The sequence below is a fragment of the Sebastes umbrosus genome, chromosome 23 (genome assembly GCF_015220745.1).
Source record: "Sebastes umbrosus isolate fSebUmb1 chromosome 23, fSebUmb1.pri, whole genome shotgun sequence".
Taxonomy (NCBI): Eukaryota; Metazoa; Chordata; class Actinopteri; order Perciformes; family Sebastidae; genus Sebastes; species Sebastes umbrosus.
Window position 1 is genome coordinate 12276893 of NC_051291.1, and position 19489 is coordinate 12296381.

Here is a 19489-nt window from a genome sequence, read left to right on the forward strand (position 1 = left end):
AATGGCACTGACTAAACACAGAATCTGCATTAGGGATAAAACTAATTATTTTCATTGTCGATTAATCTTCCGATTATTTTCTCGATTAATCAATTAATTGTTCGGTCTATAAAATGTCAGAAAATTATGGTAAGTGTTTCTAAAAGCTCTAAATGACGTCCTCAAATGTCTTGTTTTGTCCACAACTCAAAGATATTCAGATTACTGTCATAGAGGAGTAAAGAAACCAGAAAATATTCACATCTAAGAATAGCATCAGAGAATTTAAAAAAAAAAATGTCTTTAAAAATTACTCAAACCCTTCTATCAATCATAAAAATAGTTGGCGATTAATTTAATAATTAATCATCACAGCTCTTATATGCATCACAGCACTAATAGAGCCACATACTTTGATCCACAACCCACATCAGCTTTCTTGCTAATGGCCGGTAAGATACAAAGAAAGTGCCTCGTGTTGCACTTTGGCTTGCCGGAACAGGCTACCAGGGAAAAGTGTGTGCTAATGTCAGTTTGCTGGCCAGTCAGCTGTAGCACAGACTTGAAGGAGCATTTCTGATATTTTTCAATAAAAAAAACAATTAACTTTATTCCATTAATAGATTATTTTTTGGGCCACCTTGGGGCAACGCAACAAGCTGTAAACACATCAATAACATAGTGCTATTAAAAAGTTGATAAGCTGTAAAACACATCAATATCATAGTGCGATTAAAAAGGTGATATAGTGAACTTGTATTAACACATCCAGCAGACACAGACCAACATTATCATTCATTTGAAGCCATGTTTATCGACACCCAATGAATGAATATAAGTCCAATATTCACTCTCCTTTTCTGATTGGCCTTTTTTACCGATGCCTGAAGCAAGTATCTGACTATTTAGCTGCTAAATGCTACACTGTGTTCACCAGCTAGTCAGTAATTTTGCCTGTTTGTGTTTGATGCTGTGCAGATAGTGTACAGTGGGTTTATCAGAGCTATTTGCTGAGAACAGCTGTCTGTTGCTGATGAGAACAGTAAAGTTTTGGGCAATAAAACCAAACCAATGAGATTAAAGAGCTGAAAGGCTCAGTAGAGTTGTGGAGAAATGCAGTCGGGTGATACATCTCTGTGGGTTCATCGCTGCAATTGAGGTCTTTCATATTACATAGTTTGACCCAATGTTCATATAAAAACATGTTTTATTTTTTCATTCATTTGGATTGCTGTTTAAGGCCATATGGTGAATGTAAGCCCAATATTCACTCTATATTAGCTCTGTTTTGGTCTCCACCCACTCTTAAAGGTGCAGTGTGTAGGATCTGGTGATATCTAGCGGTGAGGTTGCAGATTGCAACCAACTTAAACTTTTTCCACGCATGTAGGAGTGGCGGTGGCTGACGCGAAAACGTGAATGTCCCTATCTAGAGCCTGTGTTTGGTTTGTCCGTTCTGGGCTACTGTAGAACATGGCGGCTGGCTCCATGAAGAGGACCCGCTCCCTATGTAGATATAAACGGCTCATTTTAAGGTAACAAAAACACAACAATTCTTAGTTTCAGGTGATTATACACTAAAGAAAACATATTTATTTATATTATATTCAATTTCTACCGATAGATCCCCCCGAAATGTTTCACACTCACTGTTCCTTTAAGGGAAATATCTGGCTCTATTAGCTGCTAAATGTTCCACTTTGTTCACCAGGTAGTCGCCAACTTCCTGTTCTTTCTGTTCATCTGTTGTTTGGTGCTGGGCTGGTAATATAGAGTGGGTTTATTAGAGCTTTTTTTTGCTGAAAATGGCAGCCTGCTGTGTCTGGAAACAATGCTGCTGATGAGAGCAGTGAGACTGAACCAAAACAGTGAAGGGATGACTAATTGTTATATCAGTCGGATTTTGATTATTAAACTGTTTTCGTCGCAAGGTCTGGCATTAATGTGTTCCTCCTAATGCGTCCAATCAGAAACAGATGATTGAAAGCAGCGTCTCAAGTTCATGCGTGTCCGGAGCTACTTAACGATGGATCTGAGGCAATTCACCTTGCTTAGTCCTCTGACTGCAGTCACACTGTCCCTGTTAACACTCAACATTACCATCAAACATACACACACTCCTGACTTAACATGGCACGCCAGCGCAGGCACTTAGAAATGCGACCAGAATATAAAAGTGAAAGGAAGAGAGGGGAAGGATACTGGAAATGATAAGATTCAGCACGGTTTGTTATCGCTCACTTTAGAGATAGATACCACAGAAACTCTCGTAAGCATCACAGAAACTGATGCTTTGCAGATTGCGGAGACACAGAAACAAATACTGAGAGAATTTCTCGTAAAAGCTCCTTTATCAGGATGTGTTTTTCTTATTTGGTTTCAGGCAGCACAATGAATCGAAAGAAAGATAGAAAGCAGAGCGAGGTTAGGTTTATACAAGGAATTACAAAAAAGAATGGGGGCACAGTGCTAGATAGATATTAGAAAATTAAGAGATAAAGCTTGATGCAGTGCAGTGTGTACTAAAGAAACTGAAGTTGATAAGAGCAGCCGCGAGGCTAGTGAGATTAATTTGACCCAACTGTTTCTCAGAGGTAGAAAAACAACAATATGTGAAATTAAATATTATCAATATCCATATTTCATTCACAGATGGCACCTCTAATCCTCCTTATAAAGAAATGTATTATTCTGGAAGAGAAATCCTTATGAATTTCAAACTGCCACCAAGAGAAACTTAAGTTCTTCCCATATGAAATAACAACCCGGTATCTCGTCAGAGCGTGTAATAGACCCGCCTATCCACCATTGATAGTATCAGTGTCATGTTTTGCCTCGCTGAGGCGTGAATATTACTCGCGTATATGAAAGCGCAGTACCAGCAAAACACTCACTTAGGTTTAGGCAACAAAACTCCTTAGTTAGGTTTAGGAAAATGTTGTGGTTGGCCTTAAAATAAGTATGTGAACTATGTACAAAACACAGGTCTCAAACACAGGTCTCCTGGTGTTTGTTGGACCCATTCACCTCTCCTACCGACCGCCATAAGCGGTCTTTCTCACTCACCTTTTTGACTGGACTGCCAAAAAACGCAAAAGTCTGTCGTTGAGTGAGTGACTGAGTGATGAAGTTACCTGACTGGTCAGCTGAGTGTCGGAGATTCCTCATTGGCCGTTGTTCTTTCAAAATGAAAAAGCGGAGAACAGTCCTTTTATGCGTGACGCGTCTGGCTTATGAAACTTGGACCAAGCTGTCAAACTAGGCGATCTAGTTCTAAAATGAAATGAGATTCAGCAGTAACATCGCCTGTTTCTCGCTTAAAATGTTTTCTGAAGTAGATTTTTGTGGATTGTTTAGACAGAATAACGGAAAGTTTACGAGCAGGTTGCCATGTTTGAAACATCAATCAGAAAACCAGGGACCAATCAGGTGCATTCAATACGATAGGGTACGTAACCGCTTGAATGGCCAGTTGAGTGCAGCAGCACGTCTCCTAGCGTCCTCGTCGAGCCTGGTGGACATGTAGCGCTGGATTTAACATTATAGACATGACCACTGACTATTTGTGTAACAATTTAGCCACAGATTCATGGACTGAATATACACGGTCCAACCATATGCTCAGTTTTGACCGAGTCTTGTTTTCTACATCACAAGCTCTGAGCGTAGCCTATTTATTGCATTTACATTGCAGTCAGTACAAACTACATGGTGTACAAATGACACGCCTAAAGCAAGAACGGCGTTCTTTTTGGACACTTTTGATTTGCACAAGTAGGGTGGAAATACAGATAAAATGTAACACCGACAAGCTTGTAAAGAAACCAAAATTAATTCAATTCTGGACTAAAAGTGCAAGTAAGGACGGAGAGGCGATGGTTTGAATAGTAAGTAAGAGAGAAGAAACAAATTAATGAGAAAAATGGCAGAAGAATGGCAAAAGAAATGATAGAGAAGAGGCGAGGGATGAACACAGGCATGAAAGGAACAGGATTTGTAGTACTCTACTAAGCCTGTTGGCGCAGATAATGGCCTTCGCTACCATCACTGAATAGCAATTTTTGCTTCATCTTTAGTCTTGCCTCAGCCCCCTGCCGCCGTGCATGAATTTTAATTCCAGAGCGTTTGTGACCCACTGTGGCGTTGTTTTTAAGTGCCGGGGTCCAAGTATCACAAGCTAACCACAGGCCACTGCAATTGTTATCAACACTGCGGATGCTAAACACCTTTCGCCACCGGCAAAATAGATTGTTAGTGTTAATACCAGTTCTGCATACCAAGTGTTTGGGAATTAATCATACATACGCAAGATGGAATAACTGTGTTTACTTCACAAACAACGTAGGCTTACCCCCTGATCCATCATGTGCACTTGGAAATGGCAGATATGGGGCAGACATACTGTTAAGACAGAGATGGAAACAGGGCAGGATAGGTTTGGAGATATAAAAGAACCAATGTTAGCGAACTCTATCTCTTTCTATCAGGATCCCAACGGGGAGCAATTAGTCAAGCCTTTGAATCCCTCCACAGTCCACTCTGCTCCGACTCTGCGAGCCATTACTCTGCTGTGAAGTTGTAGCACGGTAACTCCTTTCTCTGGGCTCCATTAATCAGCCTGGGAGCTGATCTATGAACTGTTGGATTCTCACAGAGTGCCCGGGCGTACAGGTTGGCGAGGAGACTGTGGAAGGAATAAGTTTAGCCAACAGGATGAGCCCTAATCAGCTGCTGCTGCTGCTGCTGCCTCAGGTCTCATAGTGCAGGGACAGACTGGTGGAGCCCTGGAGACAAAGTTATACTAATAAGCCTGCAGCAATATAACTCACTTTAAGGGGCTTTTTTTGTCCAAAGTGTGTTGACATTTTAAACTTTCATTAATCAAGGTAAAGCCAGGGGACATAAGTTACCAAAATAAGCCCTCCCAAAACAACTGATGTGGCAATACGATGAGAGCATGGATTAATAGAGCATGTGTTTGGTTTAGCAATCTTAGCACGTGCTCATAAAACTGAGGTGAAAAGAGATGCATTAATGGAAACATTAAGACTTTCAATATGGACCTTTGGCCTTCAGAATAAGGGGTGGTACTACAGTTAGTTATTTAATGTTTCTACCCGCTAAATAAAAGCAGTGATGCTTGTCAGGTCTTGACCAGTTTGTAGACTAATTCAAAGCCCTCTAATTAGAATGTAAATGTCTGTAATTAATCGTGTGATAATCTAGTATCTTAGTAGATCTGGAGTTCAAAAAGTAAAAGAGATTTTTCTGGCAAATGTTCTTCAGGATACTGCAGTGAAAACTAAAACGACAGCTATCTCCTACCTGGAATTAAAATGTCACAGCATCGGAGCAAAATGTCCTTTTTTACGAGAGTCGACTTCTGGGCAGAAGTAAAGTAGGAAAAAAGCAGATATCTGCTATCTACCTGCTTTTTCTCCCCTCTCTCTCGTCTCTTGGATGTTTATCACCGTTATTAGTTTGACAGGAAGGAGATGTAGAAGGACTGACAGGTGTAATCCTTCCATCTAGCCAGGGAGTGTATGTACAGTGTGTGTGTGTGTGTGGATGGTCCTGAGCTTGCCTCCAGGCTGGTCACACACTCCCTCTCCTCCTCCTATATCTATACCATCATCGCGGTGATTATCTTGCTTTACTTTTCACTTCTGTCAGAATCTATATGTCTGATGGTATTTCTGGCTGAGCTGGCCTTTTTCCTGTATGCTGCTCTTCCCTCCCTGCGTCACACCTTTCCTCTAATTATCTGTCTGCATGAAGACTCTCTGACCCTCCGGAGGGGAGGATGACTGATAGGACTCTTAATGTTTCCCATTGGATTAATTAAAGGTGGGACTGTATATGATACCCATACGGCCTGCTGTGTGAGTCTTAAGCATGGACTGTATATATAGATGGATGACGCGTCTCCATTTTTTGACGTCATTTGGAGCCAGAGTGTGTCATTGTTTTTTGTCTTTTTATCCATAGTTCACTCACAATCCTCAAATTTGACTAATGCATTTTCTCCTGTGGCCGTTAAGTGGTAAATAAATACCTTACTTGGAGAACCTCTGGATAGGACACATGGACTGAATTGGCCAATCAAAATGCAATAAAAGCTAGGACGGTTTTATTGCTATCATACAAATATCACATAGTCCTCTACTATAATGTATCAATTCAATTCAAACTTTATTTCAGACACACAGGAGGGTCCACAGCAATAAAATAAAGGAAAAAAGAAACAAAAAAAACACACAAGATAAGACCACAGCAGTTCATCATTCAATTCATATGTAGGCTATCTCGCCAGTGTTTTTCTGAGCCTGGATGAGTACCGAGTGCAATATTACGATACCAGTGTTTTTTCATGTTTTATCTTATTTAATACCACACACATGTACAAATACTAATTTCAGCATTCCATAGAGCCATTGGTTTGATTTAATTTCTGTACAAAAATAAAAACTATTACCACACTGTTGGAATTTGCATGTGTTGTGTAATTCATCACGCATTTTAATCAGTTCCATTATTGCGGCGAGACTTTTCAAATCAATCTGCATATAAAGTGGATTACCATGTAATGATAATTGAACTTAAAAAAAACAAACATCTGAATGCATACTTGATGTTCGCTGAGAGGATTACACACCTCGAGTGAGCTTTAAGAGGCTGTGATTTGATTCTCATACACTGTGGCAATAAATGGAAAAAACAATCGCCCCAGCCAGGAAAAACAAATCTGAAAGTGTACAGCGTGCGTTCAAAAATGGTCAGCAAAACCACACAGTATGCATGATACCTTCAGTATAGGAGAACTGAACGAAAATAAATAATGAAGACCTTAAAATGCTAACTGCTGCTGTTTTAGTGTGGACATTAACATCAAATGCTTCTATTTTTTGCCAAGGAACTGTCCATTAAAGTCATCCTATGTGGAGCCGTGCTTAACTCTTGCAGACACTGTTGCATTGTTTGCTCTGGGTGGAAAAATGCTGCATAAATCCTAACCGTAGCTGTTGTTGTTTTTTACTCTGCAGGGCAGCAATGTGGTGGAAGACCAGGACCTGCTGGAGATTGGGATCCTCAACTCGGCCCACAGACAGCGCCTCCTGCAGGCCATACGGCTGCTGCCCAGGGTCAGTACTGCAGCGAATCAAACACCCCAACAAGAACATCTCAGACATTAAAGAAGCACTGTGTGACATCTGGCCACATGCTCCGAACAAATAGGGGGCGGCATTTCAGCTCTACTACTGTGTCCATACAATCTCAATTTGCAGTCATTAGTTATAAAAAAAAAAAAGCCAACTACTAACTAACAGCAAGGAAAGAATACGCAAAAGTCAACCAAACTTCTGAAACTCTGAAAGCCCGTCAATATATCACTGCAATCTTATAATCTTCACATGTGGCGTCGGCCTGTAGTTTACAATAGCCATCTTTGTGTTTCCTGTGCCACTAACCGGGGGCTGCATGGCCCGTGTATGAACGGATGCTGAAAGAAAGATATTGGATCAAATCCAAAGTGGCAGAAACTAGAAAAACAACCCGCAACCTTCGTCTCATCCTGTCCTCCCCGCGGCCAGGAGACCACCCCGCTCTGAGGAGAGCGTGCGGTGGCTCCTGTAGATGGACCGAATTCAGCCAGAACAAACCTCAGTGCCGAGTGTCGCAGCGGGCTGGTGGAGCGCTGGGTCTAACCTGTATAACGGCAGCTACAGAAAGTTTACTGATTCTGGCGGGGAGTCGGGGCGGTCCCCAGGGATCAGACCCCCGGTGCTTAAGTGTGTACCGCTGGCTGAATTCGAACTAACTGCTAACTGATGGTCTGTCTCGTAACGTTTTCTGTATCGTTTTCTTCGTCCTCTCATGTTGGACTGAGGACAGACTGGACGCTACAGTGATTCACTATCGCCTCTCAAGGAACAAGTGGTATTACAAGACAGAACGGGCCAAGGGTAGCTGGTTAGCATGCTTATTCAGTAGATATCTCTGCAACACAATACATAGACGTTAAAACTGTTACTGCGTCACATGCATGTTCATAATGTTAGTTCATTTTTTTAATGTTTTAAACCAAAATTCTAGCCAGATCTTACACCTTGCCCCTTTAACTAAACCTGAGCTTTCTAATCTGTGTTTATTGTAATGTCAGTCTCATGCAAGTTACATATGTTCATCAAATTTTAAACTGCTTAAGTTCATATTTCCAGTTTAAGATTGTAAGGTTAACATAATACTAATGAGCGCTAAGTCAGTTGTAGCTGCAGCCAATCTGTTTTGTTTAGTATAAAATGTCCTTCTCAATCTGTGTTTCCGTGTTATATATCTCTCTGTGGGTGGTTAGGTTTCTCTCTGCATGCTCTGGAGAATACTTGATCCAAAGTTGTGGATTCAGGAAAAGATGCACTAAAGCTACTGTATGTTACTTTAGATCACAGTATCCAAACTACATCAAATTACATGATGCAAGAAAACTGCTCACTCTTTGCTGAGTCTAAATCCCCATCATCCTGCATCTGTTAAATTCAAACACAGATAAAAACATATAGATACACTTGTCACAGAGCAAAAACAGCCAACAGTTGCTTAAAAAAGGGACCAAAAGCTGTTTAAATGATACAACAAATACTTAAACTTATAGGAAAGTTTGCCGTTGTATGTTACTGTAGGAAGGTCAAATGCTTTTGTGTGTGTGAGAGAGAGCGAGAAAGTAAGATCAAAGGTGTTGAAATGGATTCAGAGCAGGAGAAAGGGAGTCTGAAGAAGAGTACAGAAAGAAAAGAGAGACTCAGAGATAAGCAGTAAGGTTTCATACAGACACCCAGAAAACCTTGATCTCCAGTCAGCACATTTCTCTTCTCATCCCAACCTCTAAACTTAAAAACACTGTAAAAAATGTAACTTTTAACTTTTGCCCGGCCTCACACACGCAGGCAAACACATGCTCGACTTGAGGTGGAGGACGTGGGATGTTTGTTTGAAGCACCATAAACTCTCTGAAGCTGTTTTGACTGCCAAAATGAAAGTGAATGAATTATGAATTATGTGCTTCACTCACAAAGTATCTCAACCCCCTGGTGTTGGCGTCCTATTCTGCCCTTTCTCAAAAGTCAGGCTTGTGTTACTTGTTTGCACTGCAAACATATGAGAATTACAAATATACAAAATGTACTCTTTTAGAGCTCAGTATTAGTTGCATCCTCCTGTACCCTGCTGAACTGGGGGGAAGGTCTTTAACATAAAATAAATCTTTGATGATCCTCATGTAGGAATTAGGCTGCAGCAGCAGAATGAAGACAGGAAATGAAAAAAATGCAGTGCAGCAATCAAATGTAGTGGGAATAGGATTCAAACAGCTGTCATGTTATATAAGAAATATGTATGTAGGCTGTGATGTAGTTAGCATTTCAAAAGAGCGTACAAGCTGTTCTAAGCTACAAAGCTCCAGGTCAAAGGTAGTGAACCATATGGAGAAAAAACACATCCCACATTTCCTCACAGTGTCTCCTACATTTATGAGAACATAGAGGAAATTCAGCGGAAAAAAGCCGAACTTTAAAGATCACTTTTCTGTCTGTTACCGAAGGTGCGACCTGTCGGTTACGATGGCAACAACCCCACGTCGGTGGCAGAGTGGCTGGAGTCGTTGGAGCTCGGCGACTACACCAAGTCCTTCCTCATCAACGGTTACACCTCCATGGAGCTGGTCAAGAAGATCTGGGAGATCGAGCTCATCAATGTAAGTCGCACATAATTATTTTCTCTTTCTACTTCTGCCTGCAGTCCTGAAATTTTTTTTCATTTTAAAAGGAAAAGGCTGGTGATATTTTTCTCCCATGAAAAGATCAAATTATTGTCTGCGTATCCAAATCCTGATTAATCTTCTTCCTCTTGTCAAAAAAAACCTCCATTGTTGTCCAATGGCCATTGTTGTTTATTTTGAGTCGATCCCACATACAGTACTGTACACCGTCCTGGTGCACCACATACTGTATTAATCCACAGCTGACAGTAGTCCCCAACAATTGCTAAATATAAACTACAGTGGCTTTTTAAAAAAAATAAAACAATATAGTTGTGACCTGTTTTTAAAGGGGCATTTCACCAAATTTTTACACATGAAAATATAACAATATACTTCTGTTTCTAAAGTCTGAGAAAACAACCGTTCATAAGACGTGGGCATTTACCAAGCAGGGCAACCCAATATCATGTCAAAGGGTGTAATAGACCCGCCTGTCCACCAGACGACAGCGTGTCAGTGTCACGTTTTGCCTCGATGAGGCGTGAATATTACACGCTTGTATGACGGTGGAGTACCACCAGGGGGCAACAAAAGCACTCACTTAGGTTTAGACAACAAAACCACTTAGTTAGGTTTAGGAAAAACGTCATGGCCTGGGCTTAAAATAAGTACGTAAACTAAGTAAAATATGTACGGAAACAACGTAACACAAGTACGGAAAACACATCAGAAACGTCACTAAAAAACGTGTAAAGTGTCACTATCGTAACTTCTAAAATAAAACACGGTCTCCTGGTTGAAAGTCCTGTGTTTGTTGGACCCATCACACCTCACCTCCCGACCGCCATAAGCAGTCTTTCTCACTTTTTATTCTACGTCACTAGCTCTGAGCGTAGCATATCTACACGGACGCATTGCAGTCAGCACAGACTATATGGCGTACACATGACCCACCTAAAGCAAGAACGGTGTTCTTATTACACACTTTTGCCTTGTGTATTATTGTGTCATTCACGCGCCTTTTCGTGCGACCCGATGGGGCAGGGAGGGACTAATTAAATATGCTGTTGTGTTGCATTATGGGAAATGTAGTAAACCAGGATTTATTGAGTTTGACCCATGCCACGGAGTATTGAGAAACGGACTAACACGTTGTTAGTTTGGATCTTTTCATGGGATTTGTTGACAATAAGAAAAATATACACCAGCTCCATCCTTTAACAGATTAATTCTTCTTAAAACAAGGTTTATCTGCTAACCGGACAGATGTGACAGATATTTCACCGGCTTGTTGCTTGAAACAACTTCTTTTTTTCAATCAAGTGTGCAATCTTGATACTAACAGAGTAATCCCTCTTGTTTCGACGCATTATCTCTTATTTTCAATAAATTCGTGTGCCAGATCTCCCTCGTAGACGGATATTAACTCCACCTTTAAGCCGTGGAAAACAAGTTTTTTTTATCTCAAATGATGGGTTTTCTTTGCGATAAAGGACAGCAGCGGCGCAGCTGTGGCTTTGTGAAGCTGAATGCTTGTTGGTTCCTGTCCTCATCTCTCACCTTGGCTGACAGAGTGAATCTGTTTCTCCTGGTCAATATATCGCACTACAGCCCCATACATCAGCGGACGCACAAGCTTTATCCTTTGGGATTTTTATCTGAAGTCGATGTGAAAGTTCCCTCTGTGGGAAAGATGCAGAGGCCACACTGAGTGTGTGCAGAAAGCCCATAAGGCATTTCTCCTCATTACTGCGCAATTCATGCTAAGAATGCAAACAGAAAGGAGGCTCGTGTTATATCATAACCTTATTGCTTATTCTCTATTTTGCTTCTTGCCATAACAGATCTCCGTCTTGCTGTAGAAGTTTGTGGTTTAACATTTGCAGTAATAAAAAGCTGCACCAGCTCTCCCTTGATTGAAATCTCTCCTTCTGTAAATATCAGTGATGGTGGATGATAACCAGGTTTGACATTCGAGCTCCCATGTTGTCACAAGTAGTGCAGGTTTATGATTCAATTTTTACCAACATGAAATCTTCAGTAGAGACGGGATTTGCTGCAGAACTGATCTCATCGGAGCAACGCGCTCCCTTTGATGCTCCGAGTGTAACGAAATCATGCTGGATTGCAGAGGGGCGCCCGCCTGGCTGATTTCAATGAGAGGCAGAGGAGAGGAGAGGAGGGGTGTTTTTCCTTCCCAGCGGAGGATAAAGTGATAAAGTGATGAGTGATCAGCTGGAGGAGGTGGAGAGGGAGTTATATAAGCATGTGGGATGCAAGATGTTTCACAGCGCTGGGGATGCCGCCCACATGCTGCACTTGTGTGTGTGAGTGTGGATGCATATGTGAGATAGAGAAAGTGTTAATACATGCTTTTGTGTTTTATGCATGTGTTTTTAAGTACACCATGTTTGAAACACAAGCCAAATTATACATCAGTCTTCTTTCTGTTATGGGAAATAGAGGAGCCTCAAAGCCTAAATAATGTGCATATGAAGCATATTTATACTACATACTTATTCAGAACTGTCATTTAAGACCTGCATGTGCATGTACCAATATTGTATAGCATAAGGTTTCTGTCTATAGGAAGAGTGAGTGACGCTGCAGTGCAGTGCAGATTGAAGCCACTAGAGGCTGCACAAGTACACAATAAGGCCAAAAACATATGTCCACATACTTTTGAATACTTGGATTGTTTTTCAAGGCTACAGTAGACCCCTTTAGACAATAGGATGCATCCAACATAGTGGTAACACTACAGCATACTACATAAAAGAAACCATCAAAGGAAGTCTAAGATGCAGGTTATATTTACTTAAAGCAGAGCTATTCCGATGTCAAACATATATTCAAATTTCTTTACTTGATTTATTGTAGGTTGCCTAAGTATGCACTGTGCAGAAGTATGAGGGAAATGTAGTAAAATATAATAAAAAATATTAGATACAGTGTCAGGAAATTACTTTATTCTAGGGCTGTCCTCGACTAAAGAAATTGTTAGTTGACTAACACTCACTCACATATGATTTTGTTGACTAATAGATTAGTTGATTTAATCGACAGATCTGTAAAACTGAGTTTCTCCACAAAGAATCACACAAAAGCACCACTTTAAATCTGGTTTATCAGAGATGTGCTCATAAGTTTCTTGGAAAAAAAGTCATTCAGCATGAAAAAAGCATAAAAAACGACTAATTGACTAAAGAGATCTTAGTCAGATTAGACCAAAACAACCAATTAGTCGACTAATCGACTAAGAGGGGGCAGCCCTACTTTATTATTTTATTTTTCAGGATAGACAAACAGTGTAAATGTGTCAGATTTAGCCAGAGAGAGATTTTACATTGGGAGTCCATGGGCAGGTTGATGTTACATTAAAAGAAACAAAGACATACAAAACAACAGTTCACAATAGTGAAGGATCTAGATCAAAGAAACGGTGGGATCATCCCAACATTTGACTGAGCTTTGTGACTCTTCAACAAGAAATGCTGAAAAAAGTTGCTTCAAAAAGAGACTCATTTTATAGTTATGTCCAGGAATCGTCCTTGGAAATTATTAGGAAGGCAAATAAAGTTACCCGTTGACGGGCCTGCACAGAGCCGTTACCTCATCCCCATCCAACACCTTTGGGATGAAGTAGAACGCAGACTGTGAGCCACATGGGTGTAATGTTCAGGTGTCTACATGCTTTTGTCCATGTAGTCTATTCATTTGAAGTAGATCTTATCAGCCATGCGGGAGCGTATGTGAAAGAGCGTATGTGTCTGCTGTACAAGCTGTCCTCATGACTGCGTGCCACTGCAGCAGTACACTGTCACTGAAGTAGTCTCTGGGCTGCTGGAGAGGTCACGGCTGTACCTGAGAGAGAGGTGTGTGTGTGTTGAAAGAGATGTTGTAGTGATAATAAATAGTGATGTGGGGAAGGACATATAGATGTAAGAGAAACGAGAGGATGGAAAGAGAGAGAGAGAGAGAGAGGGAAAAGAGGACAATGAGTCTTTTAAAATAGAATTTGTCCGCTGCGTTCATGTAATCACCGGATAATCGCTATGGGCAACAGATGCTGTGGTGTCCAGGGAGACGAGGGAGGAGCGTTTAGCATTGTTGGAGCATTTTAGAGGGATACAAGTGTGTGTGTGTGTGTGTGTGTGTGTGTGTGTGTGTGTGTGTGTGTGTCCTTTTGATTGGGCACATATATGCAGTCCTGCTGCTGTGGGATTAGAAAAGCATCTCAAAACACCTTTTAATCCTGACTTTCAGACAGAGAGCAGCTGCAGCTCTCTCTGTCTGCAGTATATTGTGTGTGTCTCAGGTTTTATGTGACTAGACTGACTCATCAGCGTTACACATGGTCCAGGTTAACTGTTACATTTAGTCCATAGAAAGGATATTAACGGACTATCCCAGTTTCTTACAATTTGTTTTTATTTTTGTACCATAATTTCTTAATTTCTAACATCTAAACTTCATCTTCCCTAACATGTTTCATGTGCGTGAAATCAGAGGCCAGTTTTCAACAAGATACAGGGGTCCCAAATACGGAACTCTTTTTCTTAATTGGTTAAAATTACATATAGAGAAAAAACAACAAGACTTTAATCTCAGTTTTATAACATTCATTTCTTGCTGTTATTTTTATGTCATAACATATCAGTGTTAATTTTGACAAGAATTTGAAATTTTGTTTTAGTCGCTTACTGAAAATTGTAGCTGCTTTAAAGTCACATTTTTGTCTTTTTGTATTATTTAAGTGTAGATTTAGTCTAATTTTAGTCAGTGTTTTAGTCATAGTTTTCTCAGACGGATACTGTAATGGATATGTATATTTCTTTATTTTATAATAAATAAATATTTTATATTTCTTTCTCTATAAAAATTCCAATGAGAAGTAAGCACAACTTGAACCAAATGTTCTTGCCGTACATGTACTTCTGTCATATCATATATCATTATTGGTTATTAGTTAAGAAAATGTTTATTACCTGGCAATATTGTCAATATAGTTATATATTACTGAGCTCTTCTGCTAAATTCGGCATCATGTTTCACTCTTGATTTAATAAATCAGCAGTTATAAAAATACGCAAACTGTGTTGTTAAGGTAGACAAGCATTATCATTATCTCATATATTTGTATGAATGTGTAGCTGATGTTGCGGCTTCCCTTTGTGTGCAGCGCAGAAATCAGCAGAGCAAACAGTTTTCTGAACGCAGCGAAAATGTTGTTTTTGAAAGGCTAAACGCCAACATATATAACTTTAACCGTGTGAGTAACTTTGTTATTTACAACAGTGAGCGGTAGATAAGCCTTTTAGGAAATTAAGAAAACTCGGATGCAAAATCATTGTATTTACTGAAGCACCTGAGATGTGAGAACAAAGTACGGAGAGGCAAGAAACAGATTTCAGACTTCCTTTTATTCCCACATCTCAGAACTCAACTTGCTCAGTGCAGTTTTATTATTACTGATGAAAATTATGGCCAAAACTGCAAAAATAAGACGTGTAATAAATCAGACATTTATTGCAAAAGGAACTATGCCAACACCAGTTTCACATCATAGAATAAGGTGTACATAATTTACTGTTAATCAATGTATATATAATTATTCATGGGACAGAAAGAAAAGCCATGTGCTGTATTTTATAGTAGAGTGGGAATTAAAAGTCTTGAGACCTGAAATGAAAACTCATTAAATTAGACTTTTCTACCTTTAAATTATTCAATTAATGTTAATAATTAATACAAATTAATTATTAAAAACGGATGAGTAATGTAAGTGTGCACATACTGCTTATAATTGGATTTTTTTTTTTTTTACATTATGCAAACATTAAACTAATCACAGTCCACTGAATGTACCGAGCCAATTTGCCTTCACCTATAGTGCTAACATGATTAATAGAAAATTAATAAGTGACCACTTTCATTAGTAATTAATCCTTAAGTCATTTATCAAGTAGGGTATGAAACATTCGGTGGTTACTAGAGAACAAATGAGTATCTTCCTGCATTCCTTCATGTCAGACGGAGTAAACGGATTAAACGTTGTACTGTGTGTGCAGCAGTTTTTGAGCGTCTTTGTCTTCAGGGAGCTGCTATTTAAGCTGCTTTGTGCCCTTAATTTCCCCCTGAACCCAAACTAATTTAGAGCGTTATGTCAGGTACTTGAGAATGTAATAATGGCAGGACATTATGACTCTATCGGCCTGCTTTTAATATCACAAGTCTCCTGGTAAAATCTGTCAGCGGTCTCGAGAATAATTTACTCTCATGCTGTAATCTTGGCTTAATAAAGCTTCGGGCCTCAACACAGGCTGTGAGAGGGGAACTTCTTAGCTGGATCTGGACTGAGTTTGAAAAACTTCATTGTGCAACATCAAACACCATTAATACTGTCAGGCTGATTATCAATTTTTAACTGGAAGAAAACTCTTGATTGTTCTGTTAAAACAAGGAATTTCAAAATATTTCATTAAGATTTGTACAATATATGTATTTATTATTATTATTATTTCTTGTTTTTCTTTTTTGCTGTTTTGATCTTAATTTAATTTAATTATTATTATTATTTTCATCCTTAATTTCTTTCCTTGTATTTACCTATGTTATTACTTTCTTTATTTCTTTATTTTTTTTTCTAATTTAGAATCAATTCTACTTTTTTACTATAAAATACATAAATATTGTAGCCATAATATAAGTATGAACAACATCATATGTAAGCAAGTATAAATGTATTTAACTCCTGCACCCCTGCAATAGTATAAAAAAGTATTAAAAAAAATAAGATTTTTGTCCCAACAGAAGTTCATTAATTTGTATTTTAAAATGTATAAGCATAATTAAACATTTTTAAATTATATAAATTATAACATAGCTTTAGCCAGACAGACATTTGATTGGTCCATGTGGGGAAGTTGAGTAAATACAGCAAAAAAGACACAAACACGTGAATGAATATAACATTTAATTTGCAACCAGGATGGTGAGAAATACACTTCAATATAAAGATGGACATAAATCAGATGATAATGCTTCTAATGCCAAAAAGCATTTATAATGTTTTTATATTTGATTATTGTTTCGAGGCGTCTCTTTTATCCAGCAGTAGATGAATCCACCCCTCATATACATATTCATTTCCCTGCAGTGCAGAGAGCTGCAGACACATCGTGTATAGATCCACATGGTGGTGCTGCTGCCTCTCACTTCAGTCTGACCACCTTGTCTCCAGGCGAGGAAAGTACAAAACAACTGCGTCAAGGCTGCAAAATGCTCTCGTTTCAAGTGAGTCCTCAGAGAGCCCAGAGCGAAGCAATTAGAATTGGATTTCGTTTTGGAAAGCCATGTTCATGACGGTGGAGTGCAGATAGTTTCTGGTCCTCAGGGAACAATTCCCTTAATGTTTTCTAGATGAGTGGACCCTGATATCACAGAGGAGGGCGCCTTCAAATGGTGTTTGTGTGAGAAGTGTATATCTTGAGTGGAAGCATTTGATTGACGGTCCGAGTTTAAAGGAAGTGAAGTCTTTCTGGTACTTGTTTCTTTAGATCAGTGGTTACCAACCTCTTCTGGTTGTTACCCTGTTAATATAAAGCGACATCTCATGGCTGCCCTTTCTGATGGGTTGCATGTCTATAAATTGTGAGCAGCTCCGTCAAAGAGTGATTTTTTTCCTCTCAGGTTATTTGATTTGAATATTTTTTGGAGGGCTGAAAGAGAGAAATTGCAGTATTTCACAAGAAAGAAGCAAATATTAGATAAAAAGTCTGAAAAATGTACATCATTTTGTTTAATAGAATATAGTTTTAAATGATTTTCCTAGCTGGAAAGTCATTTTGTGGCCCACTAGATTAATCTCACGACCCCATGTAGGAGTCCCCTCCACCAGGTTAGGAAACGCTGTGAAACGTTGTGATATAGATAAAGTTATATTGTAGTGTATGAAAAATAAATGTTGCCACAGCGATATAATTAAGTCATAATTAAGAAACAGTTCATACATAAAATAACCAGATAGTTTTGGGCTAATCCAGAGGAAGTATTTGACAGATCAACGTTCTCCATATGTTAATTCCTGCCAGTACAGTACAGTACAGTGTTGGGTTGCTGTAAAGTAGTTCTGCTCATTGACTTGAAAAATTACCTGCAGTGTTTACTTGCAACACCTTGACACAGGTTCCATATACAGTATATATGAGTTGTGAGAAGTTCAGCCAAACAATGAAGTGCAATTCTCAGATTTTTTCATTTGATAATTACATTCATTACTAGAGAAAAATTGGAAAACAAATTGCGTAGCAGAAATGGAAGAAGGCGGAAGAAATTCAGATTTTCAGTTACACATCCTACATTGAAAGGTATATGAGTATTAGCAACAAAATATAGTTAAAGTATCAAAATTAAAGGTATTTGTTATGTAGTGTGGCCACTTGAATGTTATGTAATTTAATTTTAATAATACTGATGCATTAAAGGGCCAGTGTGTAACATTTCAGGGGATCTATTAGCAGAAAAATAATAAATATTCATAACTATATGCATAACTATTTGCTCCTAAAGTAGAGTTATCATGGTAAGGATGGCCTCTGTGCATGGTTTTGCAGCAAAGGGGTACTCAGTTGGTTGCAATCTGCAACCACACCACTAGATGCTGCCTAATCCTACACACTGTCCCTTTAAAGTATAAAAAAAAGGTATTTGTTTTGCAGTGTGGCCACTTTAATTATTATTACTGATGCATTAACATGTAAGCAGTGTTTTTACTTATTGATATACTCTTGCGTAGTTTAATCTATAATGGTGCATCATATTTTATAAGCTGATCATCATCGTTTTGTATGTAAAATCTGTAAAGTAACTCTAGCTGTCAGATAAATGTAGTGGAGTAAAAACTGCAGTACTTCCCTCTGGAATGTAGTGAACTGAAACTCGCATAAAATGGAGACGCTCAAGTAAAGTACAAGCACCTAAATATTTTACTTAAGTGCAGCGCTTGTGTAGATGTACTTTCCACCGCTGTATTTCTCCTCTCGTGTCGATCATCTCGCAACCCCTTTCTCTGCTTCTTCATGTCTGTATCTTGCATGTGAAGGCGTGTTAGTCTGTGTTCACTGTGTAGGTGTGTGTGTGTGTGGGTGTATATGCGCGTGTGTGATTCACCTGCATGTCCTCACTTGTCCCTGCATTCCCCGCTATTATTACAACATGTCATTTCAGGAGGTATTCGCACTCAAAACTGGGACTGTGTTCTGAAAACCTCAAAATGACTAACACTACTTGTGTGTGTGTGTGTGTGTAACTGTACGAGGGGTCCAAAATAAATTGAGGACAGTCATGAGAGTTCATCCTTTCTTCTACCGCTTGTACTCCGTTGCCATGACGGCTACTAGTTACCATAGAGACTAGAGATATGTGCACTTGGTATAAATGAAATGTGTGTGTGTACTGGATTGCCTTTTCCTGACACAATTCCAAATACTTAATGTGTGTGTGTGTGTGTGTTATGTTCCTGTGCTTATCACCTTCTTTGTCACCTCTCCAAATGGACAGATTGTCTCACATCCCAACACCAGATGGTTCCTGCCTTCGTTAGACACTGCAGGATTAAACCCTATACATCATGCAATAATACACATGCATCCACACTTCCGTTATTTAGTTTACTCCGTCTCAGATTCATGAGTTTTCACACTCAAAAAAGGCGTTTACATGCGAGAGTATGCAAATGCGGCTGTCACACACGTG

At 39.3% G+C, this 19489-nt stretch overlaps 1 protein-coding gene and 1 long non-coding RNA gene across 8 annotated transcripts in view; one reads left to right on the top strand and one right to left on the bottom strand.

The window, feature by feature from the left end:
• The window catches only part of anks1b (ankyrin repeat and sterile alpha motif domain containing 1B), a 250819-nt gene that overhangs the window by 194831 nt on the left and 36499 nt on the right, over window positions 1–19489 (top strand). For all 7 annotated transcript variants that reach the window (XM_037760557.1, XM_037760558.1, XM_037760556.1 and 4 more), the window contains 2 exons: window positions 7023–7121; window positions 9575–9727. In XM_037760557.1, coding sequence (XP_037616485.1) covers window positions 7023–7121; window positions 9575–9727 — 252 coding nt within the window. The remainder of the gene's footprint in view (window positions 1–7022; window positions 7122–9574; window positions 9728–19489) is intronic.
• Window positions 1471–13148, bottom strand: LOC119482731. Its single transcript, XR_005205516.1, has 3 exons — window positions 13137–13148; window positions 8891–8896; window positions 1471–1634 (listed from the first exon to the last, which is right to left on the bottom strand). It is a non-coding gene; the product is annotated as an uncharacterized LOC119482731 (long non-coding RNA).